Raw genomic sequence first — 25,256 nt, forward strand, 5'->3', positions numbered from 1 at the left:
AAAGCTGATAATCAGCAAGACTGTCAGTACTTGGTTTACACTTCTAATCATGGTACTGATCATCAGCGCAGCCTCATCAGTGCCCATCAGTGCAGCCTCATCAGAGCACATCAGTGAAGAAGAAAAATTACTTATTTGCAAAATTTTATAAACTTTTTTGTTCAAAATGTTTTTTTTCAGTTGTTTAGCAAAAATTGTAAATGCCCAGTGGTGATTAAATACCACCAAAAGAAAGTTCTATCTGTTTAAAAAAAAAAAAAAAAAAAACACCAAACTAATTAAAAATTTTATATGGGTACAGTTTTGCATAACCACATGCGCCAGCAAAGTAACTTGAAAATTGTCTTGGACAGGAATGGGGTGAAAGTGCCGAGTATTGAAGTGGTTAAGGTTACATTCACACCGGCAATTTAGGATGGTGCAAATTGCAGCAACAAGAATCTTCTAATTCCTGCTTCGGCTAGGTGCAGTGGCCAGCCCCTTACACTATAACGGCAGGTCCCCAGCGGCCCTAGCTATTCGCTGCTATCAGCAGAGCTAGAGAATACCTGTAGTGATCACTAGCCATGCAGACAGCCATGAATAGCTGTGGCTCCTGGCATTATAGTGAATGGGACCGACAGCTGCGCCTAGCTGCTCACAGCAGGAATTAGAAGATTCCTGCGGCTGCATTTCCCAGCAGCCTAAATCACCGGTGTGAATGCAGCCTAAAGGCTTGTGTGTTTGGATGTCTGGGATCTGTGTGTTTTTTTTTTTTTTAATGCATGATGGAGTGGTCTGATGTGCAGTGGATGAAATGTGCTCTGAATCTTACAGAATAGTGTACACTGGTTTGCTTTGTGCATTTGTTAATATGCAGCATGTCCTGTAGAGTCACGCTGCTTGTTTTTTGTGTTTTACACTCCAGGTAAAATTATTAATTGTGAGCACTTGGCAAATAGAATGTGCTTTTATAGGAAGCCTATGCTGAAAGATACACTGGAGCTTACTGAACCCTTTCTGAACATAACAGTTTTTTTGCTGTCTTTAGCACAGTTATCCTTTAAAGTGTACATGAAGCCAAACCATTTTCTAAAGTTTTCGACAGAGCATGGACGTGTTAAAAACTCCTGTAATGTTTCTGTTACTGTCTGTGTCCCCAGTGGGGAGACCAACATCTCTGTGATTCTCTTGTCTCTGGTACAGAAAGAGATGGGATATCCAAACTTTTGTAGTTGTCACAAGAGCAAGTCTGGGGAATTCTTCAAATGGGTACACGTGTTCTTGTGAGAACCGCCTAAGAGGGAATTTTTCTTTCTTTTGGAATTTCCACATTCTTCCTGTTGTGTCACCAAGAGAGGATGTGAAGGGATTTCTCCCCTATTGTAAATAGGCAGCAAAAAGAAAACCCTGACAGATGTCTTAAACATTCCTTACTCTATCCATACCTGAAATATTTGGGCTTTAGATTACATTTTAAACAGTTGCTAAATCACTGGCCTGGGACTAGTAAACAACAAATAGGAAGTCGGTAGATCAGCATGGCAGCCAGACAGCTAAAATTTTCATAGGGAGAGGCCATCAGTGATAGCCTCCGTATTCCACAAAACGTCTTGTGGTGCGGCTTCCAGAGGATAAATGAGAAAGGTGAGCGGTTTCTTAACAGAGAAGATTCAGGGTGTGAGCTTGGAAAAAAAGCTTTTCTATTTTGGAAGTGCATGAAATCAGCAGGATCAACCAGACATTTGCTGCTGATTAAAAATGTTCATGATGGCAAGCTTCATCAGAGGAAGAGATCATACTTTTAAAGAAATACTGCAATAAAGTGTAGTTTAATGATACGTTAAAGAACATCTTTAACAATTGCTTTGTAAAACGTAACCAGCTGTTCATTATAAACTACTATAATAAGGAAATACAAACACATCCAAACACATCATGTTCCTCCAACAGTAACCAGAAAGCGGCGCTCAAATCTCTCTTGCTGCACTCAAAATGGAAGAATGCACTGGCTGAGGTGCTGCCCTTGATAGATTGGGAAATCTTGATACTAGCAGAAAAAAAAAAAAAAACGGCGCACTCTCCTCGTGCATTAACGCAAAAACCCTAAATTTATTAAAACTATGCAAAAACATACTCACAAGCGATAAAAGTAATAAAAACAGAGACAAGAAGTCAAAGGTGCCAATCGTGGACAGCATGTGTCCCCAGATAAAGTGCTAACGCGTTTCGGGAGTCGAACTCCTTCCTCAGAGCAATAGATGAATAGAGCTCTGAGAAAGGGAGTTTGACTCCCGAAATGCGTTAGTACTTTATCCGAGGACGCATGCTGTCCACGATTGGCACCTTTGACTTCTTGTCTCTGCTTTTATGACTTTTATGGCTTGTGAGTATGTTTTTGCATCTTTTTAATAGATGTATGTTTTTTGCGTTACATCATGCTCCTCACAAATACATTTTAAAGAGGACCTGTACTGTGGAAACTGGGCCCAAAAAGGGCAGGCAAAAGGTTTAGTCACCAGTATAGATCATTGGACCCCTGCCGCTAATCTTTTCTCCATTAACTACTTAACATGCATTGCTATTTGCTGTGTCTGTGTCTCTGGAGCAGGGGCGGTCTGACCATTTGGAAACCTGGGCCCTGCCCGAGTGCCTGGGGTCAGTAGGGGGCCCCATGAGATACCGCTGGTACCTTTTTCATAGGCTTTTTTGAGTTTGGGCAAGGACACAGGGGCCCCATGATCCCCTATTGCCCGGGGGGTCAGTAGGGGGCCCATGAGATGCCCCTGGTACCTTTTTCATAGGCTTTTTTGAGTTTGGGCAAGAACACAGGGGCCCCATGATCCCATATTGCCCGGGGGCCCCATGAGTTGTCAGTCTACCCCTGCTCTGGAGGGAGCAATCTTGGTAGAGGCAGAGCTTTGATTCCTCATACCAGGGCTGCCCACCAATGAATGATGATCTGATGACTGGTGGAGGAATAATTAGTAGGAGAGGTGGGGAAGGCTTCCTCTCTAGCAAGAAGAATAGTTACCAGTACAGTAATGACTTCACCAAATATCATTCCGACTCTTTTAGGACTATCACTGTAGATATACAGCTATGAGGCTACAGAACAGGAATGCCTAGGCATTGGAAAATCACTGTGCCTCTTAATTACTTGTGAAAAAATTCCAAACATTGCAGGATACACTACACATAGACATAATTCATATTCCCAGATGTTTCCTATAAAATAATGTATCTTAATTTTTTGAGTTCAGGTCTGCTTTGAACACCATACCACTACATTCTTGAATGTATCTAATAGAATGCATTCTTGTGGTAGTGTTTTTGTCCAATTCTGACTCCCATGTATTTAAACCCTTAGGCTGTTGCTTGTACTTCTGCTGATGTAGAGGATGTGTAAATTTTTCTTATACTTTTCTCTTCTTCCCTCCTCTCATTTGGCTGGTTCTGTATGCCATTATGTGCTTGGCCTTAACTGCTGTCTGTGACTGTTAGGAAGTGAGCAAAGTATAATCATGCAGAGATCTTGCTGATCCAGCCAGCTTCCTCTCCTAATAGTTATATATTTGCTAAAATAGCTTCTATTCCAAATGGTTCGTTTTCTATTCAGAGCTGCTTAAATACCATTTAAAAAGTGATCTCAAAACAGCTGTTTTCTGTAGCTTCGAACTGTAGCAATTAAACAGTCACTCAGCTGCTCATGTGGTCCTCCTAATTCCAGACTGTTATAATCTGATTATTAAACTCCGGTTTGATCATTTCTACAAAGCCATCATTGTGCTTTAGGACATATTTAGTTTCTCCTTATCTCTAGAACACATTATCTGAAACAAATGTTCTTGTATTCCTTGCTATACAGAGCCTTTGGAGTAATTGAAGAATGCCAGATTTGCTTTCTCTCACTCTTTTTCTCCCTCTCTCCCCCCCGCTTTGTTTTCTATCTCTCCCCCTCTTTTTTTTTTTTTTTTCTCTCCCCCCTCCTTTTCTCTCTCTCCTCCCCCTCCTTTTCTCTCTCTCCTCCCCCTCCTTTTCTCTCTCTCCTCCCCCTCCTTTTCTCTCTCTCCTCCCCTTCCTTTTCTCTCTCTCCTCCCCTTCCTTTTCTCTCTCTCCTCCCCCTCCTTTTCTCTCTCTCCTCCCCTTCCTTTTCTCTCTCTCCTCCCCTTCCTTTTCTCTCTCTCCTCCCCCTCCTTTTCTCTCTCTCTCACCCCCTCACTCCCCGCTCTTTTTCTCTCCCCCCTTTTTCTCTCCCCCCTCTCTCTTCCCCCTATCTCTCTCTCACCCCCTCTTTTTCTCTCTCTCTCTCGCCCCCTCTTTTTTTTCTCTCTCTCGTCCCCTCTTTTTTTTCTCTCTCTCGCCCCCTCTTTTTCTCTCTCTCCCTCGCCCCCTCTTTCTCTCTCGCCCCCTCTTTCTCTCTCTCTCGCCCCCTCTTTCTCTCTCTCTCGCCCCCTCTTTCTCTCTCTCTCTCGCCCCCTCTTTCTCTCTCTCTCTCGCCCCCTCTTTCTCTCTCTCTCTCGCCCCCTCTTTCTCTCTCCCTCGCCCCCTCTTTTTTCTCTCTCCCCCCTCTTCTCTCTCTCTCTCTCGCCCCCTCTTTTTTTCTCTCTCACCCGCTCTCTCTCTTACTCCTTTTTTCTCTCTCTCTCGCTCCTTTTTTCTCTCTCTCTCGCTCCTTTTTTCTCTCTCTCTCGCTCCTTTTTTCTCTCTCTCTCTCTCGCTCCTTTTTTCTCTCTCTCTCTCGCTCCTTTTTTCTCTCTCTCGCCCCCTCTTTTTCTCTCGCTCGCCCCCTCTTTTTCTCTCGCCCCCTCTCGCCCCCTCTTTTTCTCTCGCCCCCTCTTTTTCTCTCGCCCCCTCGTTTTCTCTTGCCCCCTCGTTTTCTCTCGCCCCCTCGTTTTCTCTCGCCCCCTCGTTTTCTCTCGCCCCCTCGTTTTCTCTCGCCCCCTCGTTTTCTCTCGCCCCCTCGTTTTCTCTCGCCCCCTCGTTTTCTCTCGCCCCCTCGTTTTCTCTCGCCCCCTCGTTTTCTCTCGCCCCCTCGTTTTCTCTCGCCCCCTCGTTTTCTCTCGCCCCCTCGTTTTCTCTCGCCCCCTCGTTTTCTCTCTCTCTCTCTCGCCCCCTCGTTCTCTCCCTCTCTCTCGCCCCCTCGTTCTCTCCCTCGTTTTCTCTCTCTCTCGCCCCCTCGTTTTCTCTCTCTCTCGCCCCCTCGTTTTCTCTCTCTCTCGCCCCCTCGTTTTCTCTCTCTCTCGCCCCCTCGTTTTCTCTCTCTCTCGCCCCCTCGTTTTCTCTCTCTCTCGCCCCCTCGTTTTCTCTCTCTCTCGCCCCCTCGTTTTCTCTCTCTCTCGCCCCCTCGTTTTCTCTCTCTCTCGCCCCCTCGTTTTCTCTCTCGCCCCCTCTTTTTTTTCTCTCTCGCCCCCTCTTTTTCTCTCTTTTCCTCTTTCTCTCCCGACCCCTCTCTCTCTCTCTCTCGCCCCCTCTCTCTCTCGCTCGACCCCCTCCTCTCTCTCTCGACCCCCTCCTCTCTCTCTCTCGACCCCCCTCCTCTCTCTCTCGACCCCCTCCTCTCTCTCTCGACCCCCTCCTCTCTCTCTCGACCCCCCCTCTCTCTCTCGACCCCCCCTCTCTCTCTCTCGACCCCTCTTTTTCTCTCTTCTCCTCTTTCTCTCTCGACCCTTCCTCTCTCTCTCGACCCCCTCCTCTCTCTCTCGACCCCCTCCTCTCTCCCTCGACCCCCTCCTCTCTCCCTCGACCCCCCCTCTCTCTCTCGACCCCCCCTCTCTCGCTCGACCCCTCTCTCCCCCTCTTTTTTTTTTTCTCTCTCTCTTGTTTCCGCAGCACATTTGGAATGAGCCCCAGTGCAGGAAAAATTGATCCTCAATTTTTTTCAAGCAATGTAGAAACTAGTATCTGGATGTCAAAAGAAGTGTAGACACACACACACACACACGTAAACATCCATTAGCCTAGTAACAAATAGCATGCCATATACTTTGTCATAGAACTAATAGTTCATTTGTGTCTTTTTATCACTATAAATGTGAATATGACCTTTGACTTATCCAGTTTTCCCATTTACCACAGATTTTATGCAGCAAACAGGAGGGCAGGCACATCTGTTCTTCTGGCTTACAGTAGAGGGATACCGGGTGACGGCACAGCAGCAGCTGGAGGTGTTGCGTAGTCGGCAACGAGATGGAAAACACCAGACCAATCAAACAAAGGGTCTTTTAAGAGCTGCTGCTGTTGGAGTATTTGATCAGTATTTATCAGAAAAGGTATGTTTTCCCATCTGTTGGTGACCCATGGGCATTACAGTATTAAAACCAGAACATCTATTTCCTAATTTGAAAGTCATTAGTGTGAAAGCTCCACTTGGCCTGGGTGATGATTAATTATCAAATATCTGATTTGGTTTACAGATGTGCTGACTTTCAAAACCTGCACTCTTTTGACCGTTTACTTACTTTCTGGTTTCTATTCTTCCTTGATAGAAACATGCTTCTTTTTCTTTTTCCCTAAAGCTGCAATCTTACAATGTCATTTTTGGAGGTTTCTTGTACCATTGCGATTTTTATATGCGGTTCGTTTCCTCCTCCTTTAGCTTTGAAACTTTGCAAATGTTTAATTTTACTGACCTAATTTTTGTGGTATAACCCATAGGACCCATTAACACAAAAAAAAAAAATCTGTTTTTGCCACTGCCCGGTTTTACAACCTCCATTCTACAAATTGGAAAAAGCCAGGTGGAGAATTCTGGGCAGAACAGTACCTGCAGCCAGTCAGCTGCATTCATTGCTCAGGTATTCAGGCATCCATGGGAGCAGCGGCTGTCAGAATACAATAGCAAACGGGGAAGATTTCACCTTTCACACGGTCTGTCGTGGATGGGGGAATCAAATGATTTTTCTAGTTTACTCACGAGGCTGAATGAGAGAAATATTAAGCTGTCCCAGCGGACAGTTACAGAATTTAGATAAGACAGAACAATCCTTTTTAATAGTCAGATTTTCCACTATGCAGAAAAATAGCTATATGCCTAAAGTAGTGCCTCTAACACTTGTAGAAGTTCTTTATCTCTTGCATATGAAAGTGTACTTCCTCTTACAATCCTTTTTTCTGTTTTAACGTTGTAGAAAATCAAAGCTGGTTGCAAATGGTAATTTAATAACATGATATTATAAAGTGTCTGCTGTGGCAGTTATAGATTTCATTTTAATTTTAAATAAACCTGCAATGCTATAAATGCTGGAATTGTTGTCCCTTAAATGCCCATTTGAATGGATTTACTGTATTTTTATTTCATTTAAAATTTGTAGTCCAGATCCTAATTATGGAGTTTTTTCAAATTTTACTCTAGAGATGATAGTGCTGTACAGTACATACAAGCATCACTACTTAGTTTACAGATTGTTGTGGTACAAACAGTCAAATATCTAATATGAGCTGCATTCAAGTCAAACCGGGACTTTTAATATTACAGGTATAAAAAGGGATGCTAGCATGGTGGCACTACATGAAGTAGTAAGTGGCAAGTGTGTCCTATTAGTGATAGAAGGCACACATGTCACGGGCCAGTCCAGAGACTAGTAATAAAGATGGCAGACACCAGTTTTAGTGCGTGCATGGAACAGCATGTGGTGAAGTTTCCTGTGCAGGAAGGCATAAAACCCGCGAATACCTAGAGAAGACCTCAAGTGCAGTACTGTGATTAGACACTCAGCCGTAGTAATACATTTGAATGGTGTAAACGCTTCAAAAATGGCCATACGTCTGTCAGTGATGATCTAGGTCAGCAATGGGCAAACTACGGCCCGCGGGCCATATACGGCCCGGCGGACCTTTTAATCCGGCCCGCGGAGCTAGGCTCCCGCTAGGCTCCTCTCACAGTCCGCCCTGAAGACCGGTGTAGCATGAAAATCTGTCTCCTATGAGGATCTGTCCCCCTCGACGTATCTGCGCATGTGCCGGAGATCGCCGATCGGCTGCTAATGCCGGAAACTGGCACATGCGCAGATACGTCGAGGGGGACAGATCCTCATAGGAGACAGATTTTCATGCTACACCGGAATGGCGCGAGAACACGGCGAGAGGAACGCGCGGAGCAAAGATAAGTGAATTGACACAGGGGGGACTTACTATAGGGGGGATGAATTACTATAGGGGGGATGAATTAATATGGGGAATGAATTACTATATGAGGGATGAATTACTATGGGGGATGAATTACTATATGGGGGATGAATTACTATATGGGGGATGAATTACTATATGGGGGATGAATTACTATATGGGGATGAATTACTATATGGGGGATGAATTACTATATATCTTCCCTCATCTGCTCCCTCACCCACATCTTCAATCTCTCCCTCTCTACCGGCGTATTCCCCTCCCCCCTAAAGCATGCGCACATCACCCCCATACTCAAAAAGCCCTCCCTGGACCCCTCTGACCCAAACAACCTCAGACCCATCTCCCTGCTGCCACTCACTTCCAAACTCCTGGAGCGCTTAGTCTACAACCGCCTAAGCGCCCACCTAACTGACAACAACCTCCTTGATCCACTACAGTCCGGCTTCCGTCCCCTACACTCCACCGAAACCGCCCTCCTCAAAATCACCAACGACCTACTTACCGCCAAAGCCAAAGGCGACTACTCTGTCCTCCTCCTCCTGGACCTCTCCGCGGCCTTCGACACAGTTGACCACCCCCTCCTCCTTAATAAACTATTCTCCCTTGGCATCAGAGACACCGCTCTCTCCTGGTTCTCCTCTTACCTATCCCGACGCTCCTTCAGCGTTTCCTACAATGGTGCCACCTCCCCTTCCCTCCCCCTCTCTGTTGGGGTCCCTCAGGGCTCTGTCCTTGGACCCCTTCTCTTCTCCATCTACACCTCCTCCCTTGGCAAACTCATACACTCCCACGGCTTCAACTACCATCTCTATGCTGATGACACTCAAATTTACCTCTCCACCCCTCACCTCACCTCCACTTTCTCCGCCCGCATCACTCACCTCCTAAACGACATCTCTGACTGGATGTCGCTCCATTTCCTCAAACTCAACCTCTCCAAAACCGAGCTTCTCGTCTTCCCTCCTGCCCGCGCCCCCCCCCCCATCCTATCCATCACTACTAACATCACCACCATCAATCCCGCCCCGCAAGCCAAAGTCCTTGGGGTCATTCTGGACTCTAACCTCTCCTTCCAACCTCATGTCAAATCACTGACAAACACATGCAGGCTCCACCTCCGCAATATCGCCAAAATACGCACCTTCCTTACCCCAGACACCGCTAAACTACTTGTGCACTCCCTGATTATCTCACGCCTTGACTACTGCAACTCCCTCCTCACCGGCCTACCCCAGTGCAAACTCTCCCCGCTTCAGACCATCCTGAACTCAGCTGCCAGACTCATCCACCTCACCAGCCGCTCCACCTCTGCCACCCCCCTCTGCCTCTCCCTCCACTGGCTCCCTATCGCCCAACGCATCAAATTCAAACTACTCACTCTGACCTACAAAGCCATTCACAACACTGCCCCTAACTACCTCACCGACCTGATTCCCAAGTACCACCCTACCCGTACCCTTCGCTCTTCACAGGACCTCCTTCTATCTTGCTCCCTGGTCTCCTCCTCACACGCACGTCTGCAAGACTTCTCCAGGTCCTCCCCCATCCTCTGGAACTCACTACCCTAATCCATCAGACTGTCACCTTCCCTCCTCACCTTCAGGCGCTCCCTGAAAACCCACTTCTTCAGGGAAGCCTACCCCACCCTCACCTAACTGCTGCTCTCCTTCATTCCTCCTACCACTCCATCCCCCACAGCCACTTCCTCCTGTACCACTACCCCCTCCCTCCCAGATTGTACGCTCGAAAGAGTAGGGCCCTCTTACCCCTCGTGTGCTGTTCGTAGCTGCTGTAATGTTTCATGTATTGTCCCCCCCCTCTATTGTACAGCGCTGAGCAAACCCTTTGGCGCTATATAAACTCAATGTAATGTAATAATGTAATGTAATTACTATATGGGGGATGAATTACTATATGGTGGATGAATTACTATGGGGGGGGTGAATTACTATAGGGGGGATGAATTACTATAGGGGGGATGAATTACTATGGGGGATGAATTACTATATGGGGGATGAATTACTATGGGGGATGAATTACTATATGGGGGATGAATTACTATAGGGGGGATGAATTACTATAGGGGGGATGAATTACTATATGGGGGATGAATTACTATAGTGGGGATGAATTACTATATGGGGGATTACATGTGACGAAACCTGGGCACATCATTTCACTTCAGAATCAAAACAAGTATCAAAGCAGTGGAAGCATGTGGACTCGCCAACACCAAAAATATTTTGAACAATTGCTTCTGCAGGTAAAGTGATAGCAAGTGTTTTCTGGGACAAACGTAACATTATTCATGCGGATTTTCTACCCCGTGATGCCACTATCAAAAGGGAATATTACTGTTGTGCCCTGAGTGATATGTATACGCATCTGTGGAAAACATGGCCTGTTTGATCACAAAGGGTGTCCTGTTTCTCCAGGACAATGCACAAGCTCATACTGCTCACCGCACCACATGTGCACGTTACAGCAACTTGGCTGGGAGGCATTGCCACATCCCCCTTACAGTCCAGACCTCGCTCCACCTCTTTGGACCCCTCAAAGAGTTCCTCTGAGGTCATCATTTCAGCACTGATGATGAAGTGAAGCAGGCTGTCCTAGGATGGTTCAGGTATTCTCACAAATCTATGCCAATCGGGGTGGATTTGATTTAAATCAAACTGATGTAAATCACGATTTAAATCACTAGTCAGTAAGGCTTGATTTAAATCCTAGTTTTCTACATAAAGACTAATTCTTGCTGGTATAACTTTAATATGCAAGTAGATGAAGATTCTTAGAATAACAACTTTTCATATTAGTTTTTTATCCCCAGTTTAATAGGTTAATCATTCATATTTGGACAACTTTTCTGTTGTACTTAGGAAGGAGAAAAATAATCATTACCTAATAATAACAATTTAAATAGATTTATTCAACTGAAACAATAACATTACAGCATATGTTATTTGCTTAACCTCCTTGACGGTATTCCCGAGTGTAGCTCGGGGTAACATTTCAGTACCAAAAGCGGTAACCCCGAGCTACACTCGGGCTTACCATGCGGCACTGCTCCGGCAAGTGTTCTTTACTTACCTTACCCTGCGCTCCCACGATGTGTCCCCTGCAGCGTCCCCGGCCATCTCCTCCGGCCGATGCCGGCATCCGGCTTCTGTGTCCTGTCCCTGTGACGTCGGGACGTACGGGCGCCGCCGCCTCCGGCGGCGGGAAATTTAAAAATTTTAAAAAATGTCATTTTTTTTTTTTTACATTTTTCATAGTAAAACATTGCTGTCTCAACCCATTTCACATACATTTTGTCCCGAGTACTTTGTCCGGCGCCCTGCCTGCATTTTGTCTGTTCTTTCTGCCTGGAAACTGAGAAACGTCCATGGCGTCCAAAAAGTGTCCCTTTAGGTCAAAAGCGGTTTAGATCAGCTAGAGAACAGCGATAGTAAATCAGAACCACTTGCAGAATTGAGTGATAATGATTTGTGGGGGAAATTTGTCATCAGATACTGAAAACGATTTTGCGACTGAGCTCAGCGATGTGCGAACTTGGCGCTATATTTCACATTTCAGTGTTTTTGGTTTGATTATATTATTGAATTAAATTTTTTATTATTTTTATATTATTTTTATGATTATTTATTAAATTATAATTTATGATTTTGTGTTTCAAATTTTATCATACCCGGGATGTTTACTAGACTCTTGTTCGGACAGATTTCAGTGAGTTTTTCCTAAAAATTACAGCCTACAATAAAAAAAATACATATTTCCATGCAAAAAAATGGTACCGCTTTCAGCACCAAAAATCTGAAATAATCATACCGCCAGGGAGGTTAAACAAACATCCATGTTTGTTAACTAATTTGGCTAAACAAAATCTATATATTTTAAGAAACTTAGACTGTCAGCCCCTTCCTCCTCACACTTAGTTTCACTTTCTTCTTGTGCAGATCTATTCCACTCCAAACAATCAGAAAAATATTGTTTCTATTCTATTCACTGAACTTCTTGAAACTTAGCACTGAAGGGGTTGATTTTGTATTCATAGGTTTGTAGAAGTTAGGATTAAGGTCTTTTTCTTAACTCTGTTCATGTTATAACATTTTTGCTGTGAAGAAGAGGCATGTGATCTCCGCTGAGTCAAATTCAGTTTTGAGAACTGCAAAGTAAACCAAGCATCTGTGATAATATCTTGTAGGCAGAGAAACTGCCCAATAATCTTACAAAAACCTCTGGAAGAGCATGACATTGTGAATGGATTCATGGAATTTATTTACCAAAAAAATTAAACATATACAGCCTTATTCTACATAATTAAAAAACTAATCTTTATTTCATGATGGAATAACCTTTGGATGGTAATATATTTTCCTCAAAAAGCATTTTATTTAAAAAAATCCGATTTAAATAAAAAAAAATCAGATTTTTTTTTTTTTTTTTTTTTTTTTTAAAAATCATTGATTTTTATCCACCCTGATGCCAATGCTTTCCAGGCATTAGTTAAACACGGGGATAAGTGTATAAATGTAGCAGGGGAGAGTTTCCACGCTTTGAAATTTATTCTCTTATTATATAAGCTCAAAAGTCCCGGTTTGACTTGAACACCCCTTGTATATCAGTGGCAAACATTTTAAAGGCCAATTCACACATAGTGTGGTGTCAGGAGGTTTTCTGCACTGGAAGAACGCTGGTCACTGCTGGAATACACAGAAAAAAGGGTTTTATATGTGTCCTATTGACACTGCAATGCAATTTTTCGCAGTACACTGGACAGGATCATATGACGCTATACAGCAGCATGCACCGCGCTGCTGTACAGTAACAAGAATGAAGTGTCACTGTGCACTTCAAATACAGTTGAGTAAAAAAATAACCTGTGTGATGCGCTGATATATGCACACACCACTCTCTTCATCCAGAACACACAGCTGTTGCACAGTAAAGTGCTGTGGCGTACTGTGCAGTAGCTAATGTTTTTTCCTGGCATTTTGTTTTGTCCTGTATCCTTCAGCTGTTCAGTCTCTGTGGCAAATCCTGAATTTACATTGCTTATTGCTCTTAATGAAATTATTGCAAAAAAATGATTAAAATGAGCATCTTCTTTTCTGTTCTCAATGGCAGGCATCACCCAGAGTTCAGATTGATGATTATTTATTAGCAAAACTGGAAGAAGTGTTGAACGATGAAGACCCAACACCAGAGATCTTTGATGAGGTCCAGAGAAAGGTAGGTTGTTCACCACATTTTTGTCTATTTATTCTAGAATTCCACTACCTTTTCCAACTGAAGATTAGAATTCCTAAACTGACAATTCCATTACGGATAGATACCAGTGCTTCACTGATTAGCCTTTTATATGTTATGGGACTCCAATTGGCGAAATTTCCTGGAATCGCACTTTAGTGGCAAAAGACCTCGTTGCCTATGCTGTTACTGTGCTGCCATCCCCTTTTAAAGAAAGGGATGGCTTGGCACTGCAGCAAGGTGGACAGTAGCGAGGGTCACAGGAATTACTTAGAGATATAAGAGGCTAGTGGGAATTACTCAAATATCCGGATTAAGTGAATTGACCCTTTTAACCAATTCAATACTGGGCAATTTTACACCTTCCTGCCCAGGCCATTTTTCAGGTTTCAGCGCTCTCACACTTTGAATGACAATTGCGCGGTCACACACCACTGTATCCAAACTAAAATTTTATCATTTTCTTCACACAACTAGAGCTTTCTTTTGGTGGTATTTAATCACCGCTGGGGTTTTTATTTTTTGCTAAATTAACAAAAAAAGACCAAAGATTTTGAAAAAAAAAAACACGTTTTTCTTTGTTTCTGTTATAAAAGTTTGCAAATAAATAATTGTTCTTCATAAATTTAGGCCGAGATGTATTCTGCTACATTTCTTTGGTGAAAATAACCCAAATTAGGATGTATTTTTTAGTTTGTAGGAAAGTTATAGAGTTCACAAACTATGGTATAGATCTGAATATTGATCAATCCTGAAGTACTGACAGCCAATCTAATTTCTTGAGGTCCAAGAATGTCAGAACAGTACAGATATCCCCCAAATGACCCCTTTTTGCAAAGTAGACAGTCCGACATACTTCATAAGAGGCATGGCGAGTTTTTTGAAGTTGTATTTTTTTGTCGTCATTTTTTCACTATTTCTTTTTCACATATTGTCACCAGTGCAGTACAGCGTCGTCATATAACTGGCATGGCGGTGATCAGGGACACTGACTGGTGACAGTATGAAAATAGAAAATATATATATATTTTTTTTTTTTTTTTCTTTTTTTTAGATTTTTTTTCATATTTCACTATGACCAAAGTAGTACAATGTTACCATAGTAACATTGTACTACTTTGGGGAAGTGATCAGTATTTTTTTTTTTTACACAACTTGTTTATAGCAAAGAATTACTTTGCTATAAGCAAACATTTACCTGAATTTACCTTGATTCATTCAGGGTTTTTTTGTTTTTGTTTTTTTGTGCTTAGCTGTGATTTCGCCACAGCTAATCACATGACATGTGCATGTGATTAGCTGTGACCATTCACAGCTAGACACTAGTATGCGATGGATGGCATGAATGAAGCCATCCATTGTATACAACTGTCATGTGACCTGCTGTGATTGGTCACAGCAGGTCACATGGTACCGGCAACGGGGGCCGATGCTCAGATCTGTCATCTGCTGTGTCCGAGGTACACGGCTGATGACAGATCGCGTGGCTCTGCAGGAGCACAATCTGCGCATGTGCGGGAGGACACCATATGGCGTCCACCCGGAACGCTGATGACATTTGCCGGCCGCCATTCGGCCATAGGGCCGGCGGCAAATGGTTAAAGAAACACTGCATACAAATACAAATTGTTTTCCACAAGTATTATAGAATTTACCATGTTTTCAGATTACAAGCATATTTAAGGCTACAGCTAACGGCAAAAACACATGACTTCATTACACAGGCTTAAAGAGACCCTGTCATCATCTTAAATAATTCTTGGTAAAAAGCACAGAAAAAGCAAGTATTTTAAATGCTTACTCTGTGGTTTGTTTTTTTTTGTTTTTGATTTTTTTGTTTTCTTACTAACTTTTTTTTCACTTGCAATGTTCTTTTGAACTTGCTAGAAAATGTGACCATTCCCTAGCACAGTCCCCTCCCTCCTGGGTGTGTCCGATTGTGGGGGTGGGACAGCTTGAACACCCATCACCTATCACCTCCCTACAAAGCCTTTATTGTAGCTGCTGGAGAGGGGTGAAGCGGAATAATATATAGGGGAGATGTACTAAAACTGGTGCAGTTGTGCACAGTAGCCAATCAGCTTCTAAATTCAGCTTGCTCTATTAAACTTTGACAAAAAAACCTGGAAGCTGATTGGTTTCGGTTTAGAGCTGCACCAGATTTTGCACGATGCAGTTTTAGTAAGTGGCCTCCAGTGTGTCATTTGAATGACAACTCTGGGTCTGTTGGAGCTGCCGACATCACATTCAAGATGGCAGTGCTCAACAACAGTCTCAGACCATTTGGATATCTACACAAAAAAAGGCTTTTACAGATAAAAAAAAAAATGCATAACATATGCTAAATGCACATATATTATTATGGGAAGATTTGTGTTGAATGGTCTTACGATAGGATCTGTTTAAAAAAATCTTTATATTACTGCTTGAGAAAAGGCATTCTGGCACCCAAAGCTTTGCATTAAATAATGCCTCTTTGTATTATTGTAAAGTCCAACAATAATTGTTTTTTTCTAGTGTTTTAATTGCTGTTGCTATGGGGGTTTTCTTTGTAGTCTGTTTATGCCTGATTGTGTCAAGGAATGTGGAAAGCATGAACATACGGGTCCACATTCCATTTCTTCACTTTCTACAATCACTGATATTTTATTAAAATTGTTGGGGTGTGTTTTCTGTCTGATACGTACATATAATTTCATATTGTTTTTTATTCCCGACAAGGTATATGACATCATGCTTCGGGATGAAAAGTTTTACCCCTCCTTCCGTCACAATGTTCTCTATGTTCGGATGCTTGCAGAGCTGGACATGTTGAAGGAGCCTAGCTTTAAAGGATCTGATGATGGAGATGGAGGTAAGCCATCATAAATTTTATTATGGATGGGATTTGGTTGTCTATCTGTTAAGCTATTGCCCTGTGTCTGGAAAGGTTATATTTGTAGTAGATAGATAAAATACCAACTTCATTTGTCCTAAATGATTTATTATCACATATATTATTCATTCGCTCCATTAACTTTTCTGTATTGATTTTAAGGTATAATTCTTCCAGTAATTCGTCCATAATCCTGTCACTTGGCTACACGTTTTCAGTTGTATGCTTGCCTAGTCCTTCATCTGCGATCTGCAGGAGGCTTTTCAGTAGTATTGTCTTCAGTAATCATGTCTCATGACTGTCCCCAGTACATAAGATAAAGGCACAGATACCTGCTGCAGGTTTTTATTGTCAGAAATGGATGATTAACCCATATGTCAAAGCTTTGTAGCCACTCTGCTTTTGCAGACTCTTTTTAACCTGATCTACAGGCATCCTAATAAAATTGCCTGATTATGATGTGAAGTGTTCATTACAAGTACATTCCAAGACTTTGTATTTGTATCATTTGCAGTTTCTCCTATTGCCTGGTCATGCATAACATCAGTGGAATTTTTGTGACTACTCTGCAGAAACCCCTGTGAATTAGAACAGGACAATGTAGTCATGGCACTCTCCCTTCTCTCAAACATAGCAAAATGACATTTACAGAATATGTTGTAGGCATTACTTACTGGCCAGGCCTGAATCCCTTCACCGATTCAGAATCTCTGTTACCACCCTCTGCCAGACAGCTTGGCAGGAGCCAGTTCTTGAACAAATGCTGAAGCCATTAAAGAATTAACCTGGGCTTAGCTGGGCTAGCTCAGTTGCATTGCATTTTCTGGCTCCGTTCACCTTTACCATTAGTCATAACATTGGGGAAGTTGAGGTGGCGTGGAGGTGGGCTTGTGTCATAACTATTGTTAAAGGGATTGTAAAAACACAAATAAAAGTATTCAGTTTGCAGTTTACACTGCAGCCAAGGATGCATACCTAACCTATTGTTCCCTGTTTTTGCAATCACTAGACGCGCTTCCTGTTGCTGACAGTCATACATTTTGACACAGTAACTGTTAGAAAGGTGGAGTGTGTGTAAGCCATGCAGCCTTTAAAGATAGCAAGTCACATTGAGGACAACGGCTGCCTTGGATAAGATAACAATTGGTCTGCTGATTCAGATTTTCTCTGTTTTAGCACACTTCAGCACAAAGCATACTGTATAAGAGGAGAATAGCCAATAGAAAATGAGTTTTCTTTCTGCCAGGGCTCTTGTACACGTATTATTTTGGCATTATACTGACAGAAAATTATTCACTCAAAATTGTGCGCTCAGCCACAGCCCTTGTAACTTTTTATGGCTATCGTCAGCTTTCTTCTATTAAACACATGTGCTGGTGTCATGTCTCTGACCACCATTCCCTCCATTTGGCCCCTCACATATTGCCCAGCTGCAGTGAATGGCTGAGTTCGGGCGAAGAAATGACACCAGCACCACTTAAGGGATGTGCAGCACATGACACCAGCACCCCTTGAGGGATGTGCAGCACATGACACCAGCACCCCTTGAGGGATGTGCAGCACATGACACCAGCACCACTTAAGGGATGTGCAGCACAAATGTAAGCAGCAAGTTGGAAGTGTCGCTGGAGCTGTACTGCCTGGACAACTAACATAACTTCGTTCAAAGAGAGAAAAAGTCACCAATATATCACTTTGAAGGTGAGCTAAAGACCTCCTTAAAATGATCATTCTTGGAGTTGGATTTAAAAAAAATAGATTGCTGGAGGAATCAAGCCTTTACTCTGGCCCATTATTATTATACAGGATTTATATTGCTCAGCGCTTTACAATATAACGGGAGACAATACAGCAACAATACAAGAGGGTTAGGAGGGCCCTGCTCCTTGGAGTTTACAATCTGAGATTGGATGTGGATGCAGGTGCATTACAGACAACACTCTGGCCTGTGCTCTGTGGATACGTGTGCATTACAGACAACACTCTGGCCTGTGCTCTGTGGGTGCATGTGCATTACAGACAACACTCTGGCCTGTGCTCTGTGGGTGCATGTGCATTACAGGCAACGTTCTGACCTGTGCTCCGTGAATGCTTGAAATATGTATGAACAGGCAGCACACTGTAATTCATTATAGGCTGTTTATAATCCCTTGTGTGAATAAACTTTAATCTCTAGTTCATCCTTGGCTTTAAAACCCTCCAATTACTGTACTAGAGAGAGCTACTTGTCCTGTTCACAATGTCTATAGAAACCGTATCATCCTTGCATGTACCGTAAGTGTCTTAGCTTTCTAGAGAAACAAAGGTGACTTTATTATCCGTGTCAGAAAGCAAATCCAGTCAGTAGATAGAGAGCAGGTCTATCTAGTTTGGTTAGTCACTTTTATAATGTTATTAAACACTCAATGAAAAAAATGTAGCAGCATACTTTGCATCATTATTGCTTTCTGTCCCCTTTTGTGTGCAGTGTGTGCAGCATAATCAGCCTTTAAAAATGTGTCCACATGCTGCTAAGTGCTGTTCTCAGTGGATGCATGTGCATTACAGACAACACTCTGACCTGTGCTCTGGATACATGTGCATTACAGACAACACTCTGACCTGTGCTCTGTGGATACATGTGCATTACATACAACACTCTGACCTGTGCTCTGTGGATGCATGTGCATTACAGACAACACTGACCTTTGCTCTGTGGATACATGTGCATTACAGACAACACTGACCTTTGCTCTGTGGATGCATGTGCATTACAGACAACACTCTGACCTGTGCTCTGTGGATACATGTGCATTACATACAACACTGACCTGTGCTCAGTGGATGCATGTGCATTACAGACAACACTGACCTGTGCTCAGTGGATGCATGTGCATTACAGACAACACTCTGACCTTTGCTCTGTGGATGCATGTGCATTACATACAACACTCTGACCTGTGCTCTGTGGATGCATGTGCATTACATACAACACTCTGACCTGTGCTCTGTGGATGCATGTGCATTACATACAACACTCTGAACTGTGCTCTGTGGGTGCGTGTACATTACAGACAACACTCTGACCTGTGCTCTGTGGATACATGTGCATTACAGACAACACTCTGACCTGTGCTCTGTGGATGCATGTGCATTACAGACAACACTGACCTTTGCTCTGTGGATACATGTGCATTACAGACAACACTGACCTGTGCTCTGTGGATGCATGTGCATTACAGACAACACTGACCTGTGCTCTGTGGATGCATGTGCATTACAGACAACACTCTGGCCTGTGCTCTGTGGATGCATGTGCATTACAGATAACTCCGTCCTGTGCTCTGTGGATGCATGTGTATTACAGACAACACTCTGACCTGTGCTCTGTGGATGCATGTGTATTACAGACAACACTCTGACCTGTGCTCTGTGGATGCATGTGTATTACAGACACCACTCTGACCTGTGCTCTGTGGGTGCATGTGCATTACAGACAACACTCTGACCTGTGCTCTGTGGATGCATGTGCATTACAGGCAATACTCTGACCTGTGCTCTGTGGATGCATGTGCATTACAGGCAATACTCTGACCTGTGCTCTGTGGATACATGTGCATAACAGACAACACTCTGACCTCTGCTCTGTGGATGCATGTGCATTACAGGCAACACTCTGACCTGCGCTCCGTGGATGCATGTGCATTACAGACAACACTCTGACCTGTGCTCTGTGGATGCATGTGCATTACATACAACACTCTGACCTGTGCTCTGTGGATGCATGTGCATTACATACAACACTCTGACCTGTGCTCTGTGGATGCATGTGCATTACAGACACCACTCTGACCTGTGCTCTGTGGATGCATGTACATTACAGACAACACTCTGACCTGTGCTCTGTGGATGCATGTGTATTACAGACAACACTGACCTTTGCTCTGTGGATGCATGTGCATTACAGACAACACTCTGACCTGTGCTCTGTGGATGCATGTGCATTACAGGCAACACTCTGACCTGTGCTCCGTGGATGCATGTGCATTACAGACAACACTCTGACCTGTGCTCTGTGGATGCATGTGCATTACAGACACCACTCTGACCTGTGCTCTGTGGATGCATGTGTATTACAGACAACACTCTGACCTGTGCTCTGTGGGTGCATGTGCATTACAGACAACACTCTGACCTGTGCTCTGTGGATGCATGTGCATTACAGACAACACTCTGACCTGTGCTCTGTGGATGCATGTGCATTACATACAACACTCTGGCCTGTGCTCTATTGATGCATGTGCATTACAGATAACTCTGGCCTGTGCTCTGGGTGCATGTGCATTACAGACAACACTGACCTGTGCTCTGCGGATGCATGTGCATTACAGATAACTCTGGCCTGTGCTCTGTGGATGCATGTGCATTACAGACAACACTCTGACCTGTGCTCTGTGGATGCATGTGCATTACAGACAACACTCTGACCTGTGCTCTGTGGATGCATGTGCATTACAGACAACACTCTGACCTGTGCTCTGTGGATGCATGTGCATTACAGACAACACTCTGACCTGTGCTCTGTGGATGCATGTGCATTACAGACAACACTCTGACCTGTGCTCTATGGATGCATGTGTATTACAGACAACACTCTGACCTGTGCTCTGTGGGTGCATGTACATTACAGACAACACTCTGACCTGTGCTCTGTGGATGCATGTGTATTACAGACAACACTCTGACCTGTGCTCTGTGGATGCATGTGCATTACATACAACACTCTGGCCTCTGCTCTGTGGTTGCATGTGCATTACAGACAACACTCTGGCCTCTGCTCTGTGGATGCATGTGCATTACAGACAACACTCTGACCTGTGCTCTGTGGATGCATGTGCACTATGGTCAGCAGATAAGGACTCATGGCACATGTAGTCCTGATAGTTTCCAGTCTCTGACAAGCTCAGTGTGTATCCAACCAGAAGTTTGTTGAAGCTCTGAAGAGAGGGGCACAGGAAAGAGACGCAGCTAACAGAAAATAATTCTGTATCAACTACTAGTTGTGTGGAGCTTAGTTTAAATAGCAGTACACTGAGCGGTTAATACTACTTTTAACTTGATACTGATTAATAAATCATGTATTTTTTTAAATACTGCTAGTATTACAGTATAAGGCATTCAGACCGAGAATGTATTAAAGTAAATCTTTTGTCTTTACAGCCGCTTTATAGAATATGTAAACCCAACATTTCATATTCCTGATATGTGCCTGCTGTACCATGTACTTGTATGAAAAAGTATCCTGTTCCTTTGTATTGCTTCCTTTTTGTGAAATCCCTGGTGTTCCAGGTGGGAGCACAGTGTGGTCAGTTTTTTATAGCAGTTCTGAGAACTCCGTGTGCTCTCCTCAATGATCAGACTTCTTCTGACACAACCCCCCCCTCCCCCAGTGTGCTGCAGTTTCTCCTCCTCCAGCTCCTTATGCAGTTGAGAACAAAGAGTATGTGATCACTTATGTAAAAAACTGAATGGGTTGTTTTACAAAATGAGGCTTTACAATCATTTTAAGTCACAGCTGTATAATCATAACATTTATGTGGAGTTTAAACCGTTTATATATGAGTTACAGTATTTACATGATATTTAGTTGGGGTTTTTTTTCATTGGGGGGGGGGATTTAATAGGTTGTTAGCGCTGCACTTCTTTAGTTTGTAATGAAAACAATGTGTACTCTGATTAGAGGAGGTGGAGATTGTGATGTCACCACCCCTCTCCCCTTCTCTTCATCCAAATCAGAGAACACTTTATATTCATTGAATGGCGGCAGTGTCAAGTGAGAGACTTTTCAGGGTCAGTGTGAAGAGGGTAAGCCACTTGCACAGAACCCGAGTAGGTCCTAGAAGATTGTGGCTATCGCTGCATTAGCACCTACTACTACTACTACTACTACCATGATTTCCAGGATTCCCAGCAGTCCATTGGGTATGAGGTATACATTGTGCCTAGCTGGACCAATTTATGTATGCCATCGAAATACCTTGTGGAGTTCAGCTTTGTTGTAGGTGAAAGGGATATTATTCTGTTCTGGTATTTCAGCTGCTTATAGAAGAAAACCTTGATTTATAAACTTGTACATTAGTGTTTGTATGCTTCACTGATGTTCGCACTTCATGTATTTTCTCTTTAATGAATTAGCTCTTACCAATCCTGTTTACATACATCCACCTGACACAGAGAAGTAGAGGTGAAGATTAAGGGATTACATTTTATGTGTAATGGAGTAATATTCAATAAATGGGCTCTATAAATGTCAAATGTTGAACTCCGTGTGTTTCCAGAACTGGGACAAATGTCCCGTGTTCTTCTCTTGTGTTTGGATGCCCCCTAGTGGCTTCTAGTTTTTAGGTTAGGTAGTGTATGCATGGGGAGACCCTTTAAAAATGACACCACATTTGTTTTCTAATGCATGTACACTCAGTCCAGATGGGACTCTTCTGGCCTTCTCTTTGCTTTAGTGGTCCACCTTATTATAATTTTGTTTTTTTTAAAGGAAATTATTGATGATAGTGTGACATAGTTTAGCCTGCTTTGGAGTTATTTGACAAGGGACCCAGTTCTAGGCTAAAGGTAGTTTTACCTACAGAGAGATAGAGAGATTTATATTATAAGAAAAAGATGGTTCTGATAGAAATGTAGTTCTTTCATTATAATAATTCTTAGACGAAGTATATTTTTCTATAGTTGAGAATAGTCACAGACGAGATTGTAAGTAGTAGGCTATAGGCCAGTCTGTCAGATCTGTACACCACCTTTCAAAGCAATCATTTTGTGAAAAATAATAAAGATGTGAGTGAAGTGCAAAACATACTCCACACATTTTTTTTAATTTTAATATATTTTTGTCAAAATAAAACTTTATTAGACTCTTGTGGGAGCCAAGGTCTGTATAGGGGTTTATTTGACTGACAGGTCTTATATGCAGAATATATATTCAGTTCTTTATAACGAAGATACAGATTTATAGATCAATTTAATTATTTTGAAATCTTCCATTGATGCAATTTCCAGTTGGGGTGATTGGTATGCATGTAAAATGCAGTGCACTACACTCCCTGCTTAAAACACATGTGAATGCAGCCTTCGACTAGAACGTTGCACCTCTATAAAGAAAAGTTGGGAGTTTTTTTGTTCATCCCAGTAAGACTGTCGAAGTGCATCTGAATTCTCATATGGGATTCATGAGGGTGACAACACGGCTCTGAATTCAGTAGCAGTACTGGTAATGACATACATGAACTAAGAGATTTGTAAGTGCTGATGTACTTACAAACAAGTGCTGCAGCACATATTTATTAATGGGAGGACATAGTTCTACTTTAAAGCTTTCTGTCACTTAAATAGTTGGTTGGGACCGAACAGGTCCAAACAAACTATTACCTTCACTAACCAAGGCATTTGCTGTGAGTGCTATATAATCTGTGTGATGGACCGCCTGTCACCCCGATTGGGTGATTCCATCAGAGAACTGCTTCCTCACCGCTGGGACACAGGACCAAGGTATTATAGCTTGGCATTGCACCCAAGACTAGGCGACACTAGCTTAGGTGCAAAATTTGGAACTCCTTTATTGAGCAAAAGTACAGGTTTTTATACACTTCAGAAATAGGGCAGTCCCCACACAAACAATAAAATATTATGCATTGGGATAAGCAGCCTACACTGATTAGGTAAGTGCTTATTCACGTTATCCTAAACCTTGCAAACAGTAAACCATACAGTCAACAGCTAACAGTGATCTAATTAACAGCAAGCGAATCAACAGCTAGCAACTAACATGTAACAGTGATATAATAAACAGTAAGCTAATCAACAGACAAGCATCCAGACACACCAGACAGTCTGGCACCTCCAAACCCTGAATACGCAAAGTCCATTACACATGCTGTCTCTCAGGTGTTTGCCTTCACTTGTATAATCTGTCCATCGTTAGACAAACCTAATACAATATTCCAACAGTCTGAAAAAGTGGAATTCCTTTATCTTCATGGATTTCTTGAGGGAGATTGTTAATAAATATTTCTGTCCCATTTGAGGCGCTTCTCCGACCCAGTCTGCAAGAGGGTCCCATATTTTCTCTGACCATTAAGCTGTACAAAGTTAATATTACACCTTTCCATCCACTCCAGAAGGCAAGCTGTATTATCTTTATTCAGAGAATTAATCCAAGCCTCGCTTTCAGCATTCATCACATTGTTGTCCATAATTAGAGAATTATCTGCTCTCTCCATGGGCCTTAATTGGTGGGTAAAAGGCTAGCCCCTAGTCCTCTCCAAAAGCCCCTGTCCTGGTTGGGTCTTGCAGTATTCAGCATTGTGTTCTGGCAACACTATAGGGACTTTCTGTCTTGCTCCCAAAACAAAATCGAGTTAAGCTGAGCAACGCATTGCTTAGCCAGTCAGCTATTCAAAGGAAACTTTGCTTTTCCGAATGTGTACAAGGCTTTCTCAAATTGATCATGCTGTCTTTCAAAATCAGCCAATCAGAAGAAGCCTTCAATTTGTTCAGAAAATACAAAGCTATCTGTGATTGGCTGAGCAGTGCTCAGCCTGATTCAGTTTTGTTCCAGTAGTGGGAAGGGTAAAGTCTTGCCGGTATGTAGGCTACATACAGTTTATACAGGGTTCACAGTGCAAACATCTGTTAGTGAAGTTAAAGGAGAAATATAGCTAAACCTTTTTATTTGGTTGTACTTCTCTTATGAATCACAGGATTGTAGTTCGTTCTGCACTACTGTGACTCATTTTCAGCCAACAGCGGGCTGACATCATAGAGCCAGTTTAGGCTCTGAAAAGATCCTAACCATATTGTCGGGATCTGCACAGAAGCCTGGACTGGTAGCTGGCTCAACCTCTCAGCGAACCAGCCCCTCCCACCCTCTCAACAGCCCATCCTGCCAGTGAGTGCTGGGGGGTTATGACAGCTCAGAGAGTCAGAGACTGACCGTCACCACTCTTTGCTCAGAGCAGAGGGGGAGAACTGTGTG

At 43.0% G+C, this 25,256-nt stretch overlaps 1 protein-coding gene across 1 annotated transcript in view; it reads left to right on the plus strand.

Moving 5' to 3' along the window:
• Positions 1-25,256, plus strand: part of SNX13 (sorting nexin 13) — a 169,084-nt gene that overhangs the window by 106,134 nt on the left and 37,694 nt on the right. Inside the window, exons 13-15 of the mRNA XM_089673177.1 lie at positions 6,058-6,251; positions 13,237-13,341; positions 16,081-16,213. Of these exons, the coding sequence (XP_089529303.1) occupies positions 6,058-6,251; positions 13,237-13,341; positions 16,081-16,213 (432 nt within the window). The remainder of the gene's footprint in view (positions 1-6,057; positions 6,252-13,236; positions 13,342-16,080; positions 16,214-25,256) is intronic.

Source organism: Staurois parvus, unplaced genomic scaffold, assembly GCF_062004578.1.
Source record: "Staurois parvus isolate SC_StPar_1 unplaced genomic scaffold, SC_StPar_1.0 ptg000136l, whole genome shotgun sequence".
NCBI classification, from domain to species: Eukaryota; Metazoa; Chordata; class Amphibia; order Anura; family Ranidae; genus Staurois; species Staurois parvus.